The sequence below is a fragment of the Oncorhynchus clarkii genome, chromosome 17 (assembly GCF_045791955.1).
Source record: "Oncorhynchus clarkii lewisi isolate Uvic-CL-2024 chromosome 17, UVic_Ocla_1.0, whole genome shotgun sequence".
NCBI lineage: Eukaryota > Metazoa > Chordata > Actinopteri > Salmoniformes > Salmonidae > Oncorhynchus > Oncorhynchus clarkii.
In genome coordinates, this window is record NC_092163.1 from 70407574 (window position 1) to 70422444 (window position 14871).

Sequence of the window (14871 nt, forward strand, 5' to 3'; positions counted from 1 at the left end):
CTAGCCTGCTCAGGTCCTGCTACCATCCATCTCCAGCAGGCAGTGAGTGGGGTTCTCTGTTAGACCAATGGCTCCCCCTGCCCCTTTCACCAGCTCATTGTTTGGATTAGAGTGCCTGCTAAATCACAGTTTCCCAAACTCAGTCCTGGACTGCTTAAGAGCCCCATGGAGAGGAATGGCATTACCTGGTAGTGAGTCACCGGGGAGGAGAGGAACGCCATTACCTGGTAGTGAGTCACCGGGGAGGAACGCCATTGCCTGGTAGTGAGTCACCGGGGAGGAGAGGAACGCCATTACCTGGTAGTGTGTCACCGGGGAGGAGAGGAACACCATTACCTGGTAGTGAGTCACCGGGGAGGAGAGGAACGCCATTACCTGGTAGTGAGTCACCAGGGAGGAGAGGAACACCATTACCTGGTAGTGAGTCACCGGGGAGGAGAGGAACGCCATTACCTGGTAGTGAGTCACCAGGGAGGAGAGGAACGCCATTACCTGGTAGTGAGTCACCGGGGAGGAGAGGAACGCCATTACCTGGTAGTGAGTCACCGGGGAGGAACACCATTACCTGGTAGTGAGTCACCGGGGAGGAGAGGAACGCCATTACCTGGTAGTGAGTCACCGGGGAGGAACACCATTACCTGGTAGTGAGTCACCGGGGAGGAACACCATTACCTGGTAGTGAGTCACCAGGTAGATCCTGGTGGAAAATTGGTAGCAGGTAGTTCAGTATTCTCTAGCTTCAGTTTGTTAGAATGGCCATGCCTGTGGTAAGAGGAAATTGAAGTGGGGGGTGGGGTGGACTGCATCTGCAGAACATTTATTTTAGGTTTAAATCAAATGTAGTGGCCCTGCTTCAGGAGAAATGTGACCCTAGAGCCCACACTAGAAATGTATTCCGGATTTCCTCAATGTTATGTCTCTGTACTGACCGGTTGAGAAGGCAAGTTTGGTATGTGACTCTAGATTGCATGTTATCCTAGTCAATTAACCTTGCATTAAACTCAAATGTTAAGGATTCAAAGTTGAACATCTTGTGTAAATTTATATTTTAGTAATTTAGCAGACTTATCCAGTGACTTAGTCATTGCACTATACCTGGGGAGCTACGCTCATCACTTACAACCAATGTTCCACACGAATTGAGTGATCAATCTTATTTAATATTTTCTGTACAAAATGAGAAAGCATATCATACAGAATGTACAATAATTTAAATACTATTGCCACAACAAAAGGAGAAAAACATGTCGATATCTTCATTCTTACAGAAGGAAATAATGACCTGTGCGTATATATACACAAATTCAAAGTTACATAATTCATAGTTTTACACTTTCTCCAATAAAGACCAGTCCTTTCTTTATGCCTCTCTTCCCTGCTAGGCTAATGAGTACAGTAAACATAATTCTCAATCCAATCCCCTTATCGAGCGTGTCATCTTCTCCATGCCGCCATTACAATCCCTTCAGCTCATCTCAAGGTGTCTTTTAATGGATGACTGTAGGGAAGGATGTTAGGATACCCCTGGATGATGGTCCCACACAGAAAGGAAGGGAACATAGGACCAGGGCCCAGATTCACAAAATCTTCTTATGAAGAAATGTCTTCTTAACTGCCATTTTTTCCTTAACTATAGACTAAGTAAAGATGCTATTCCTCAAAAAGGGTTATTGGAACATTTCTTATGCTTCTCCTTAAGCAAAAAGTTAAGTAATTAGATTCTTGAAAATAAAGTTAATGGAAATGTTGTTAATTCCAAGATAGCGAAACCCTTGTCTTAAACTCAGGGCAGTGAGAGAAAATACAATTGAAAACAATTGAACATGTTTAATTCACACAAACTTCATCTGAAAGTATCAGTATTGATTATTTAAACCCAAGAACATGTTTTAGAATAGTGATCTCAGTAAGAAATACGGTAACATGATTGGCATTGCTAGTTAAAACGGTTGCTTAGCAACAAACACCCCAAGAAGATATTTGAGAAGATGGTAAGAAAAATCATAAAATCTTCAAATACTGTTGAGGAATTGCACTTACAAACATCTTTTTATATCCTTAAGAAGCTTCTTAAGTTTTTGCATAAGAAGTGTTTCGTGAATCTGGGCCCAGGTCCAGAAGGATGTGTCCATTCTTAGGAGGCAGGCGGATTGGGCAAATCACTCCATTTCAGTGAAGCGGGCAAACATGGCTTTGCGGACAGCGTCTTTGTATGTGTCGGAGGCAGACAGGCCGTAGCTGCTGCCTTTGGTTCCAAGACCAGCCCCCTTTGCCCTCAGCTGAGCCTGTAGAGAGATTACAGCAGGCCTGTGATCAGTAAAGCAATATGACACTGGAATCACTGGCATATTAAATAACAAAAAAAATCTCTATCCATCTCTATATACTTATTTTCCAATATATTGCTTAGGTGTTTAAACACATTCAGACAGTAAGGAAATTAGGTGGAGAGAAAGACAGTGGGAAGGGTGTGCCCAGGGATTGAACCCTGGTCTCCGGTGGGAAGTTGTATATGTGACGTGCCGGGGAATGCTACCTCTACCACGGCTCCGCATTTATACAGCAAACTTATTAACAGACTTGTTGTATATGAAAGACACCTTAACAGTTTCCTTATGTTTAGCTGTTGGGTTGAAGCAGCACTATTACTGGTTTAACTGGACGAGATTCACCTCTATAGGCGCAGTGATGCCCTGCTGGTTACGGCCCAGACCTCTGCCCTCCTGCCATCCCATGGCCTGCAGCATCTTGTTCCCTATGTTGTCACTGTTCAGACCGTCCTTGGTGGGTTGTTCATAGTTACTGCAGAGGGGGAAATGACACAACAATCATTATTACCCAATCTCATGTCACAGAACATCAATGTAGGTTCTTGAGTCAACGTATGCTTTGTTCACACTGCAGACCTTAATGCTCAAAACAGTTTTGTTTTTCAAATCTGTTTTGGAATACTGACTGTCCAAACAGCAAGTTACAAGCGACCAAATCAGGTGTTTGTTAAGACAGCAGTAATTTGCTGACATGGCTATGCTATGTCATAGTAACGATGGGTGTGTGTGCAGTGGTGTAGGCTGACTGGTGGTGGTGCTCGTGCTTCCTATCAGTCAGAAGTTATGTAGCACGTTAAGGAGACAATGCCTGCCATAGAAGTTTCCCAGTTGCTTTGAATGTTCAAAATCATAGTAGAACACTTAACGCATCAAAGGATAAGATTAACCAACTTTCAAAATGAGTCCTTTTTGGCTAGCTAGCTAGCACATTCACATGGTTCTTTTCACCTATGAAGGTGGTTTGAAATATGTCTTGGAATATCAGAATATGGATTTGAGTCACTTCAAACTGCCAGTGTGAACAAGGCTTAAGAAGTAAGTGCACGGCATAACACTAGCACTAACATGACTGGTGCTGGCTGTGCGGTGAATTTCTTCTTCTTGGGTGCTGGGGGTTCAGGGATGCCGTATTTTTCTCTCCTCTCCGCAGCCCGGTCCCTGTACTTCATCTGTTCAAAGACCGAGAGCAAGAAAGAGACACAGAGAGTGTGAATGAATGTAGAAACACCTGATAACAGGGTTTCTATTAACTGAACTCCAACTAAAACAGTTAGCAGCATCGTCTCCCTGTCTGAGCCGTTACCTCGGTCTCTCTCCTCTCCTGCTCCTCCAGCTCAGCCTCACTCAGCTTAGATCTGCGGTGGACCTCCAGGTTTTGCTGGGAAAAGACAAATAAGTCAAAGACCTTTACACTTCATTCATACATTTCAAGCTCTTCCTTTCCCAGATTAGCTTTTCATAACAGTTGAGAAAGTGGACTATTTTGGAGTTCTTCCTTCGAGTCAGTGATAAGTACCTTATGGAGGTCTGAGAGCTGCTGGTGGCGCACCAGGCCGTCCTTATTGGGGAACTGTCTCCTACACAGCAGGCACGCCATCTTCTTCCAGTCTGTCAGCTCGTCCTGCTCACCACCGTGCTCCGGCTCTGCTGCACCCCCTTCCTCTGGGTCACTGTCTCCACTATAGGCTGCCACCAGACCAACCTGGAGAAGGACAACCAGATGGTTGTATATTAACTAGGTAGCTACCATACCAGACTGGAAAATGTACTCTAAAATTGCAGCTCATACATTGGAGTCTAGTAACAATATCTTACCTTGGCTGAGTTGGTTGGGGCCTGCTCCTCAGGGCGCTGCACTGCTTCTGACATCAGCATTTCCAAGCTTCCAGCCTGCTGTAAAGTCACACCACAACACTACTCAGTCCACCTCGTCAATCTACCATCAAGTCAATGTTAAGATTTCCTGGATGGGTTTTCTAAAGGATTCAAACTATCATGGATAGACTTAAAATGGCTACCTTCTTCTCGAAGAGTGTGAAGCCTGCGTCAGCGGCCGCGGCCTCTTTCCTCTCCTCCTGGCTGACGGGCTGGAAGCTGCTCTTAAAGTTCTCCTTCTGCTTGTTCAGACTCTTCGCCCAGCGCTCCATGTCCTTAGCGATCTGAAAGGCCAACCAGAACAACTCAGACACACCAACCACGGTATTCAGCAGTATCATTGTGTATCACTGTAATCCATGTGTTTTTAATGTGTGTTAAGTATTGTGTGCTCCTCTGCTGCAGAACCAATTACCCCCTCTGAGACAAATACACTTGAACAAACTACACACAATTATCACAAGTCTAAAGTTATGCTGTCTAGATATCCCTCTGTCTACCTGCTGAGCTGTTTTGCTCTTGGGCTTTTCTTGTTTCCTCTCCTTGGATTCCTTAGCCTCGTTGCTAGCTGCTGCTGATGCATTCGCACTCTGCTCAGTTTGGTCGGCGGCTGAGGCAGGGACGTACGTCTGCTTCTCACTGTCCCAGTAGAGGTACTGCTGCGTCTGAGAGTTGTAGTAGTACTGAAGGAAAGGAGAAACTACCACTATAAAAACACATACATCCACAGACCAAGTGTTCGCACAACTCAGACAGCATTGTGGAACAATGCAGAACAGCAAGAGAAAACAGACTGGTGTGTGGGTACTAACGTGGGTATTTGGGTCGTAGTAGAGGCCGGTTTGAGGGTCGAAGTAGAAGCCAGAAGATTCGTCATACTGGTAGGTAGAGGTATCAGGTACAGCTGAGGATGAAGACAGAGTATGGAATATTAAAAGAGTCAAACACCTGGCTTGAACAGAGTAGATCATTTTACATCTGAAAGCATTCCACAAGTGTTCTATTGTTTTCAATTCTGCACTGGAACCTGCAGTGTCAGTCAGACAGGGAACCTGCAGTGTCAGTCAGACAGGGAACCTGCAGTGTCAGTCAGACAGGGAACCTGCAGTGTCAGTCACACAGGTAGGCGAGTGAGGCTCTAACCTGTGTCAGTGGCCAGTCCAGAGAGTGTCGCTGTGGCTGTGGAAACCGGCGCTGTCATCGCAGCTGCCGAGTGAATTCCGGTCTGTTTGGCTTCCAGTTGCTGGGCCAATTGCAACGCCTGCAAAGACATAATTGGTAATTGTGGGAATCTTTACAGCGAGCACATTGTGAGTTGTGCAGTAAATAAGGCTGTGTGTCGTGACAAGCTCATAGGTTAAATACATAGGACTTACTTGTGTGGCAGTGTGACTGATGAGGTTGGATTGGTAGACCTGTGCACCTTGTGAGATCACCACTCCTGTAGCTGCTGGGACACCTGGAGCCGCTGTCAATACAAGACTCCCAGGCTTTATAACATGCTATTACCAACACCTCATTTGGAAACAGATCTTTAGTACCTGATGCCTTACCGTACAAGTCAATGATTGTTATAATGCTTCCAATGCTTCCTACATCCTTCACAGTACAAGTAGTGTCAACAGCGTACTGATGTAGAACACTGACACCACCACCTGGGATTCCAACACCCCTAACCCTCTTTATCCCTAATTATTAAAGCAGCTAGGGGTTCTGTAGAAACACTGTACAGCAAAGCTGACAAAATGACAGCCCTGCCTTACTGACCTCTCTACAGGGAAATGATCTGTTAAAGGTAACGACACAGAATGAATTGCAGACTGTATGTTTCCTCTTACCTCCCAGTATTCCATTTCCCTGGGAAGGGTCTCCTGCTGCCTGCTGGTAGTAGGCTTGGTAGTCCTAGCAACACAGAAAGGAAGGCAGTCAGTCACATTGGAGCATTTGCAATAAACCCCAGGGATTTCCAGACTGGGGTAACCTCCCCGCCGATCATCATACCTGTGTGTAGGGAGCGTAGCCCTCCTCTAGGTAGCTGTACTCTGACAGATGTCCTTCAGCACCCTGCTGAGGCTAGGAAGGAATATACTGCATCTTAGTATGTGTGTGGCAAAACAAAAGACTGTGGCTGAATATGAGCGGTGTGTGGGTTACCTGGCTGGAGGACCACTGGGCAGCAGCGATGGCTGTGCTGGCCACAGAGAAGGCACTGATCCGGTTACCGTCTGGGAGCAAGAGATCTCTGAAGAGAGGAGAGTCAAGATTAGAGACGCTGCCATCACTACGCCCTCTGAGGACATAATTTACTGAAAACCACTGACATCTGTGACAGGACACTCACTTCCTGGCACTCTTGGCATAGTCCACACCAATGGTCTTTCCATCCAGCTTGAGAGGAGGCTGTAGTCCTTGTAGGATGGTTAGAAGCTGAGATGCCTCCTGTGACGCAGAAAAAAACAAAGCACTTAAGACTATTTTACACAGAAATATTTATACAGATTTCACTTAATTAAGCCAAAGATGAGAAGCACCAGTCGAGCAATATGGCCATTCATAATCATAAGGGACATCAATGAAGTTAGAGGATGTTCTGTAGAGAAACTAAAATCAAAGACCATATCATGTGTATATGTGGAGACGTCTTCTTAAAGGATGGCGTACCAGAGGGGAGGAGAGCTGTACAAAAGCGAAGCCTCTGTTCTGGCCCGTCTGTTTGTCCTTAATGAGACGGATGTTGCTGGGTGACAGGTTGGCGTAGGGGGCCAGGGATGTCAGGATGGCCTCCACCGTGGTCAAAGGGGCTATGTTCCTCAGGATGATTGCTGGAGAGGACATGAACACATACAGTCTAAAGTCTCTCACTGGCTTTCCTCAAACCCCCCCCTCCCCCATGACATCTGACAGGACATTATGGGTGTGTGTCTGTGGGCTGCCCATTTGTGGAGAGGTACTCACTGTCGCCGTAGTAGTCTCCACTCGGCTGGATCTCTGTGACTCCAGTGGTGTTGGTCTCACCCTCTGTTGAGGCAGACAGAATGAGAGCAGGGCATTAACGTCATCTCACCCTCAGTACCCATGAGAGTCCAGGACATGAGTTAGAACAACAAAAAAAAATCAGCTCCACAGGGATTTGACATCCTCGCTATTCCGCCAGTCAATTCTCACGTACGTTTTCAGCTAAATCTGATTTGTTCACAATACTAAGGAATATGATTGGTCAGTGTTTATGGGGCCATGATGACAGTCGTGTTAATAGGGTTGGCATTTCTAAAGTATATATATCAGTATTCTGTACTGGTCCTGTGCGCAGCCCCTCTTGCCTGAACATTGTCTCAGGCCATCCAGATGGGTGCAGGCAGTGGCTTCCTGGTTCAGGAACTACTTACCAGCTTTAGCTGCTCCACACCTGAAGCACTTCAGCCTCCTCCGGAAATTGTACAGGCCGCACTGCAAGCAACCGGTCACATCATTTTTATTGATAATACAGCTACTTATGTCCAGGACACTGCTGCCTCAGATGAATAGTAAACTAACAGCGGTGCAGCATACGGTACTTACCTGAGCCAAATGCTCACCCTGGCAACTAATGAAATCAGGGATCCCTATACCTAACGACGTGCTCCAACTCATTTGGCAGGAGCTCATTCTGGACTATAAGGTAACTAACAATTGAGGGCCTAACGTTGTCACTACAGCATTTCAGATAGGAGTGGAAGGTAAATATAGTGTGGGCAGCAGGGTTGGACATGGAGTCAAGCCACAAAAGAAACTTACAGTGTTGCAGAGCCAGTCTTCAAACTTGTGTCGCGGGATGCTGTAGTGCATGGCCACACTCTTGCCTTGGATGACCAGGAGTTTCTGCAAGAGGAGGTTCAAAATGTTGGTAATTTCAAGCTTCTTGGCAGGCACAGGTCTCACTCTAGCTGCAACCAAAGAACAAGCAGTGCTGGCAGGTAGGGAAGGGACCCCCGGTTGGAGTTTGTGTCAAAGACAGACAGAAAGATGTGTATGTGAGCTTGTGTACAGAGGGTTCTTAAGGTGTTTGGGACCCGAGTGTCCAGACTGAGCCGGAGCAGTGTGTATAATGTTAACATGAGAGATACTTTTATCAGCTATCAGCTTTCCTGGAACCAGGGATAAGCTCCCCACAACAGACATTGGATGAAAATTCATTTGCTAAGAAGCACAGCATAAATCAAAGAAATCAACAACAACAAAAAAAAGGGGGGGGGGGGAGATGCTCAAATTTGGAGAGGCCACTGGGCTATAAGGAGTAGAAATTCACCATTTGTCCCCCGAAGGCCTTAGGCCAATTTTATTTAAATCAGGAAACTCTTACCAGCCAGATTGCAAGGTACTACAATCTCAAAGCTGATTTGAAAATCAAGTGTTTTAAGTTAAGCTTCCGATAAATTAGGCTACATGGTTCAATTTTCTTGTCTTAACTTAGTCTTACACCATGAAAATATTGGGGGTGGGATGGAATTAGGATCAGTGAAATGCTAAATAAACCTCTAAAATCATGCAGTCTTTCTGGATACCATATTCAGATTCCAATATTGTATTCTCCAACTAAAAATCCACATTTCCTTCAAAACCTCAGTTCTTATTTATAATCACTTTGGTTGCCATTTGGTTGTCTTTTTTCAGAGCCCCAAGGTAAAAAAAAAAAACAAATAAAAAAAACTAGACTTGGCGATTGTGAAGCAACCTGATTGGTCTCCATCCATCGGGTAGCATCTTGCAAGTGATAAAACTCCACGAAGACGAAACCTCGGCTTATACCTAGAGACAGCATTCAAATATAGACGGGAGGAGTGTTAGTCAGAGTCCATGGGCACAACATTCAAACTCTGTCACAAACTGCTTCAGGGGCCAGTACGGCAAACAGTGGGCCCTTCCTTTTGGGTTTTGCCATAGCAAGAAATGCTGCAGGATGACACTGGCCCAGACATACTCAGTGTGCCTCTATGATCAGTGTTTCTCTCATTTAAAGCAGCTTGGCTGGCTGATGGCCTTTCTTACCTTTTCGCTCCACATCTTAATACAAAATAAAATTGTTTCTTTGCTTGACATTAATTCTTAACAATTTCCGATTTTTATGTTGCTATAGCAAAACTGAAGTAAACTGAAGCAGATTGGCCCTGTAGTCAAATATAGTGTGGGGGGAGGGGGGCTGCGTGGTACGCCTGGGTCTCACCTGTTCTCTTTTTCATCAGGCGGACATCTATTGGCTGGGGTCCCTCCAGCTGGTCCAGGGCAGCTCGGATCTGGACGGCAAGAGAAAGACAGACATTAAATCCATAGCCTTAAGTTCTGGAACCCATTTCACTTGACATTATACATAGTTACTAATGTCTCCTTTAGTTTCACTGTATAGCCTACTCTTCACAGAGTAGGCTATACAGTAGTGCCCCCACCCTTCTTCGCAGAGAAAATGGCAGCCAACCAAACCACAGGTGGTGTGTCTAAAGCAGAGAAAGAGAAACTTACGTCTCCCTCTGTAATGTGAAGAGATAGGCCCCGGAGCATGATGGTTTTACTCTCCTTCTCCTCCCCTGGCTCCTCCCTGTATTCCTGCTCAGGGTAGTCTCCATCAGAGTGGTAACAGTCTTCAGATCTATCGCTGTTCCGTCGCTTCCTGTCTCTTTGCTGGAGTGGATAAAACAGTGTGCATTAGCATGGACCAATGCTAACTTTTGTCCTCACTATCCCAAATAACCAAAAACCTACTGTCCAGAACAGAATTTCTACTGGCTAGGACATTGTGTAGTTCTTAAGTTCATTGGGTTCATGCAGGGCCTATAGGTTGACATGCCTTCTCGCCATATTCAGCTATTAAATGGGCTACATCTGGTTATTATAAATATATATATTTATTAAAGGGGCATTGCAGTCAAAAATGTGTTTTCTGTGTATTATATATTCAAATCAAATTGTATGTCACATGCACCAAATACAACAAGAGGAATAAAATATACAAGAATGGAGAACCAGATCAATGCGCAGGTGTATGAGGTATTTGAGGGAGATATATAAATGAAAGCAGTGTAAAGTGACTAGGCATCAGGATAGATGATAATAATAAAAGGTATTTGAGGTAGATGAAGGCAGGGTAAATTGACTAGGCATCAGGATAGATAATAAGGCAACACTAGATGTTTGAACATTGCTGTGAGGACTTGCTTCCATTCAGCCACAAGAGCATTCGTGAGGTCGGGCACTGATGTTGGGCTATTAGGGCTGGCTAGGTTTCGGCCTTCCATTTCATCCCAAAGGTATTCGATGCGGTTGGGGTGAGGCCTTTGCGCAGGCCAGTCAAGTTCTTTCACACCGATCTCGACAAACCATTTCTGTATGGACCTTGCTTAGTGCGAGGGGCAATTGTCATGAAACAGGAAAAGGCCTTCCCTAAAACTGTTGCCACAAAGTTGGAAGCATAGAATTGTCTAGATTGTCATTGTATTCTGCAGCGTTAAGATTTCCCTTAACTGGAACTAAGGGGCCTTGCCCAAACCATGAAAAACATGGCCTACCACTTTGCGGCTGAGGCGTTGTTGCTCCTAGACGTTTCCACTTCACAATAACAGCACTTACAGTTGCCCGGGGCAGCTCTATCAGGGCAGAAATTTGACAAACTGACTTGTTGGAAAGGTGGCATCCTATGATGGCGGAACGTTGAAAGTCACTGAGCTCTTCATTAAGGCCATTCTACTGCAAATGCTTGTCTATGGAGTTTGCATGGCTGTGTGCTCGATTTTATATACCCGTCAGAAAATGGTGTGGCTGAAATAGTCGAATTCACTAATTTGAAGGGGTGTCCACATACTTTTGTATATATTGTAGTATAGTTTTCCTTTACATAAAAAAACATTAAACCAAAACATACACCGAAAATGGCTTCATTTTCATCAGATGACAACAGATGTGCAAAGCTATTTCACTAGCAGTCACAAGTAAATGAGCTAACAATGAAAAGGCAAGGTACATTTATAATGTTTTTCCTAGAAAAAACATAGCTAGCTATATTTCCCCATGTTTAGCTTGAAGTTAATCTCACATTTTACTGGAAAATAAATAAATAGGCTACACGAGACAAGTAGCTACACATCAAATCAGACCGTTGTCTGCTGATAAATTCACCAATGGTCATTCTTCATCTGAGTGGAGAATTGCAACTGAAGCACAAAATTTGTATGATGCAGATCATACAGTAGGCTAGCCAAGACTAGTTGTTATATTTGTAGCTTCTATTTGTAGACTACCAACAGTAGCCAGCATTTTGTTAGTATGTTCACTATTGAAGGTTTACTTTTGTAAATCACATTCCCCTAAAATAAATAAGCTCATCGAGTAGATTGATGGGCACTTCTTTTTCCTCTGGAAAGCTCACGTGTGATGTGTGAAGTAGAGGTCGACCGATTATGATTTTTCAACGCCGATACCGATTATTGGAGGACCAAAAAAGCTGATACCGATTACATATATATTTTTTTTGTAATAATGACAATTACAACAATACTGAATGAACACATTTTTTTTACCCTCTTTTTTGTGGTATCCAATTGTTAGTAGCTACTATCTTGTCTCATCGCTACAACTCCCGTACGGGCTCGGAAGAGACGAAGGTTGAAAGTCATGCGTCCTCCGATACACAACCCAACCAAGCCGCACTGCTTCTTAACACAGCACGCATCCAACCCGGAAGCCAGCCGCACCAATGTGTCAGAGGAAACACTGTGCACCTGGCAACCTTGGTTAGTGTGCACTGCGCCCGGCCCGCCACAGGAGTCGCTGGTGCGCGATGAGACAAGGATATCCCTACCGGCCAAACCCTCCCTAACCCAGACGACGCTATGCCAATTGTGCGTCGCCCCACGGACCTCCCGGTCACGACAGAGCCTGGGCGCAAACCCAGAGTCTCTGGTGGCACAGCTGGCGCTGCAGTACAGCGCCCTTAACCACTGCGCCACCCGGGAGGCCCATATTGAACACTTATTTTAACTTAATATAATACATCAATAAAATCTATTTAGCCTCAAGTAAATAACGAAACATGTTCAATTTGGTTTAAATAATGCAAAAACAAAGTGTTGGAGAAGAAATTAAAAGTACAATATGTGCTATGTAAGAAAGCTAACGTTACAGTTCCTTGCTCAGAACATATGAAAGCTGGTGGTTCCTTTTAACATGAGTCTTCAATATTCCCAGGTAAGAAGTTTTAGGTTGTAGTTATTATAGGAATTATAGGACTATTTCTCTCTATACCATTTGTATTTCATATACCTTTGACTATTGGATGTTCTTATAGGCACTTTAGTTTTGCCAGTGTAACAGTATAGCTTCCGTACCTCTCCTCGCTCCTCCCTGGGCTCGAACCAGCAACACAACGACAACAGCCACCATCGAAGCAGCGTTACCCATGCAGAGCAAGGGGAACAACTACTAGAAGTCTCAGAGCGAGTGACGTTTGAAACGCTATTTGTTTTTTTATAAGATAAGTTTAATGCTAGCTAGCAACTTACCTTAGCTTACTGCACTCGCGTAACAGGCAGTCTCCTTGTGGAGTGCAACGAGAGAGAGGCAGGTCGTTATTGCGTGCACTAGTTAACTGTAAGCTTGCAAGATTGGATCCCCCAAGCTGACAAGGAAAATAAATCTGTTGTTCTGCCCCTGAACGAGGCAGTTAACCCACCGTTCCTAGGCCGTCATTGAAAATAAGAATGTGTTCTTAACTGACTTGCCTAGTTAAATGTAGGTATAAATTTAAAAAATTTAAAATATTTAAAATAAATCTGCGCCCAAAAATACAGATTGTTATGAAAACTTGAAATCGGCCATTCTGATTAATCGGTTGACCTCTAGTGTGAAGGCATCAACTCATGTACTGCTCTGAAAGTTGTGACTCGCTTGAGCATGGTGGTGTTAGAATGAAAGACAAATCAAATTGTTCAAATTGCATGAATTTTATACTTGTAGTCTTTAATGCTTTTCCATGGTAGAACGTGACACTAAAGGTAAATGTTGAACCGGAAGGCAAAAATGTGCTGAAAAGTTATTGCCCCGGTCAGGACAGACGAGATTCACTGGCCCCGGCCCAGCGTTGATACCGGTCCCTGATCAGGGGACTCTACTAGTAATCAATGAGATTGGTTTTGGATGCACTCCCATTACAAGTCATGTCACTGGGTGTCTGACTCAGAACACATACCTCTGGACTGCCTCTGCTCCCCCGGCGTTCTCCTCCATCGTAGCGTTCGCTGTGTCTCTCTTCTCCCCATCGGCGCATGTCCTGCTCTCCCCTCTCACGCCACTCTGACTCACCCCGGCCCAGATCGTTGCCGCCGTATCTGCCGCTACGCTCTGTGCGACTCAACCTGTGCACACAGTCAGTCATACATATACACAGTAAAAAGCTGATTGAAATTTGACACACTCAATGAATAAAGAATGTGTTCCAATGCAATTGTATATTGGTCAAGATAACTTCCAAGTACTTTTATTTACAGTTAGAAATGTAATCTTCCCAATTCTGATTTATTCTTCAAGATGAAATTGTTGTGTGTGGATTTAGTCAAGAGGGTTATCCAACAAACCACTGCATTCAAGTCTGGTCTCAGACTAAATACGAAATGCTGAGACCTGGTTGTGCGTTCTCATACTGAGAATGTCACTGACGATGCGATGCCTAAAGCCCTAGCTAGTTTAATAGGAGGGAGAGTTGCTTACTAGCAAACCATGGAATGGTAAACATTACATAAGCCAAAATCAGCAAGCTAAATTACTTTGACCGACATATTATTGCAAGTGTAGTTGTAAATTAGCTAACTTAGTAGGTTCGATCCCGGGCTGTATCACAACCGAGGGTGATTGGGAGTCCAATAGGGCGGGGCACAACTGGCCCAGCTTTGTCCGGGTTAGGGGAGGGTTTGTCCGGGTTAGGGGAGGGTTTGTCCGGGGTAGACGGTCATTGTAAAATAAGAAATGGTTTTTAACTGACTTGCCTAGTTAAATAAAAAGTCAAACAAAAAAGTAGCTTGTTAACGTTAGCTAACTTGCTAGCGAGACAATACAGTACCTACAATATTTGTATGCTGATTTAAACTCACCGTCCCATTTCAATGGTTGCCACGACTATCAAAGGGTGGAGATGTGTGGAATTGGGGGACAAGAAAAACAATTTTGTATTATTATTCCAGCATGTAAATACAACCTAGTTAGCTAGATAGTCGGCTTGTCTGCTGAAAGCAGAGGCAAGATGGAGACACAATGACGTACGCTTCAAGCTAACGTTAGCTGATTGAGACTTGCCTTGAGCTAGCTGGTACCTAGGTTAAGAACACAAATAGTAACGCATAGGAGTACAACTATACAGAAGCATTGTAACTCACCAGTTTAAACAAGCTTTAAAATAGTATACAAATATGTTTGAAAACAATTCAAGGACTTGCACATTTCAAAGGGAAAAATGGTGTTTGACTCGTCAACACTTTCTCCTTCCCAAGATGCTTAGGGCTGGAACGTGGAAAAAGACGATGCATGTTGGGTAACGAAGTTTTTTCAAGGGTGATCGGTGCCTTCGTACGAGGCTAGGTGTAGCCTGTCCTGCCTGGTTTTCACAGGCCTAAAACATTTCACACAGGTCTATAACATTTAATGAAAGGCA

At 44.4% G+C, this 14871-nt stretch overlaps 1 protein-coding gene across 1 annotated transcript; it reads right to left on the reverse strand.

Moving 5' to 3' along the window:
- Positions 1–1139: 1139 nt before the first annotated feature.
- LOC139371343 (RNA-binding protein 5-like) lies at positions 1140–14716 on the reverse strand. The gene is made up of 25 exons (XM_071111689.1): positions 14597–14716; positions 14315–14339; positions 13417–13582; positions 9699–9857; positions 9406–9475; positions 8917–8990; positions 7980–8063; positions 7592–7652; positions 7161–7223; positions 6867–7027; positions 6547–6644; positions 6360–6447; positions 6207–6278; positions 6044–6107; positions 5582–5673; positions 5349–5466; positions 5018–5109; positions 4706–4888; positions 4349–4489; positions 4146–4223; positions 3847–4032; positions 3634–3708; positions 3396–3499; positions 2673–2802; positions 1140–2285 (listed from the first exon to the last, which is right to left on the reverse strand). The coding sequence occupies exons 2-25, from the start codon at positions 14320–14322 to the stop codon at positions 2160–2162; spliced, it is 2493 nt and encodes an 830-aa protein (XP_070967790.1). The 5' UTR covers positions 14323–14339; positions 14597–14716; the 3' UTR covers positions 1140–2159.
- Positions 14717–14871: the final 155 nt, after the last annotated feature.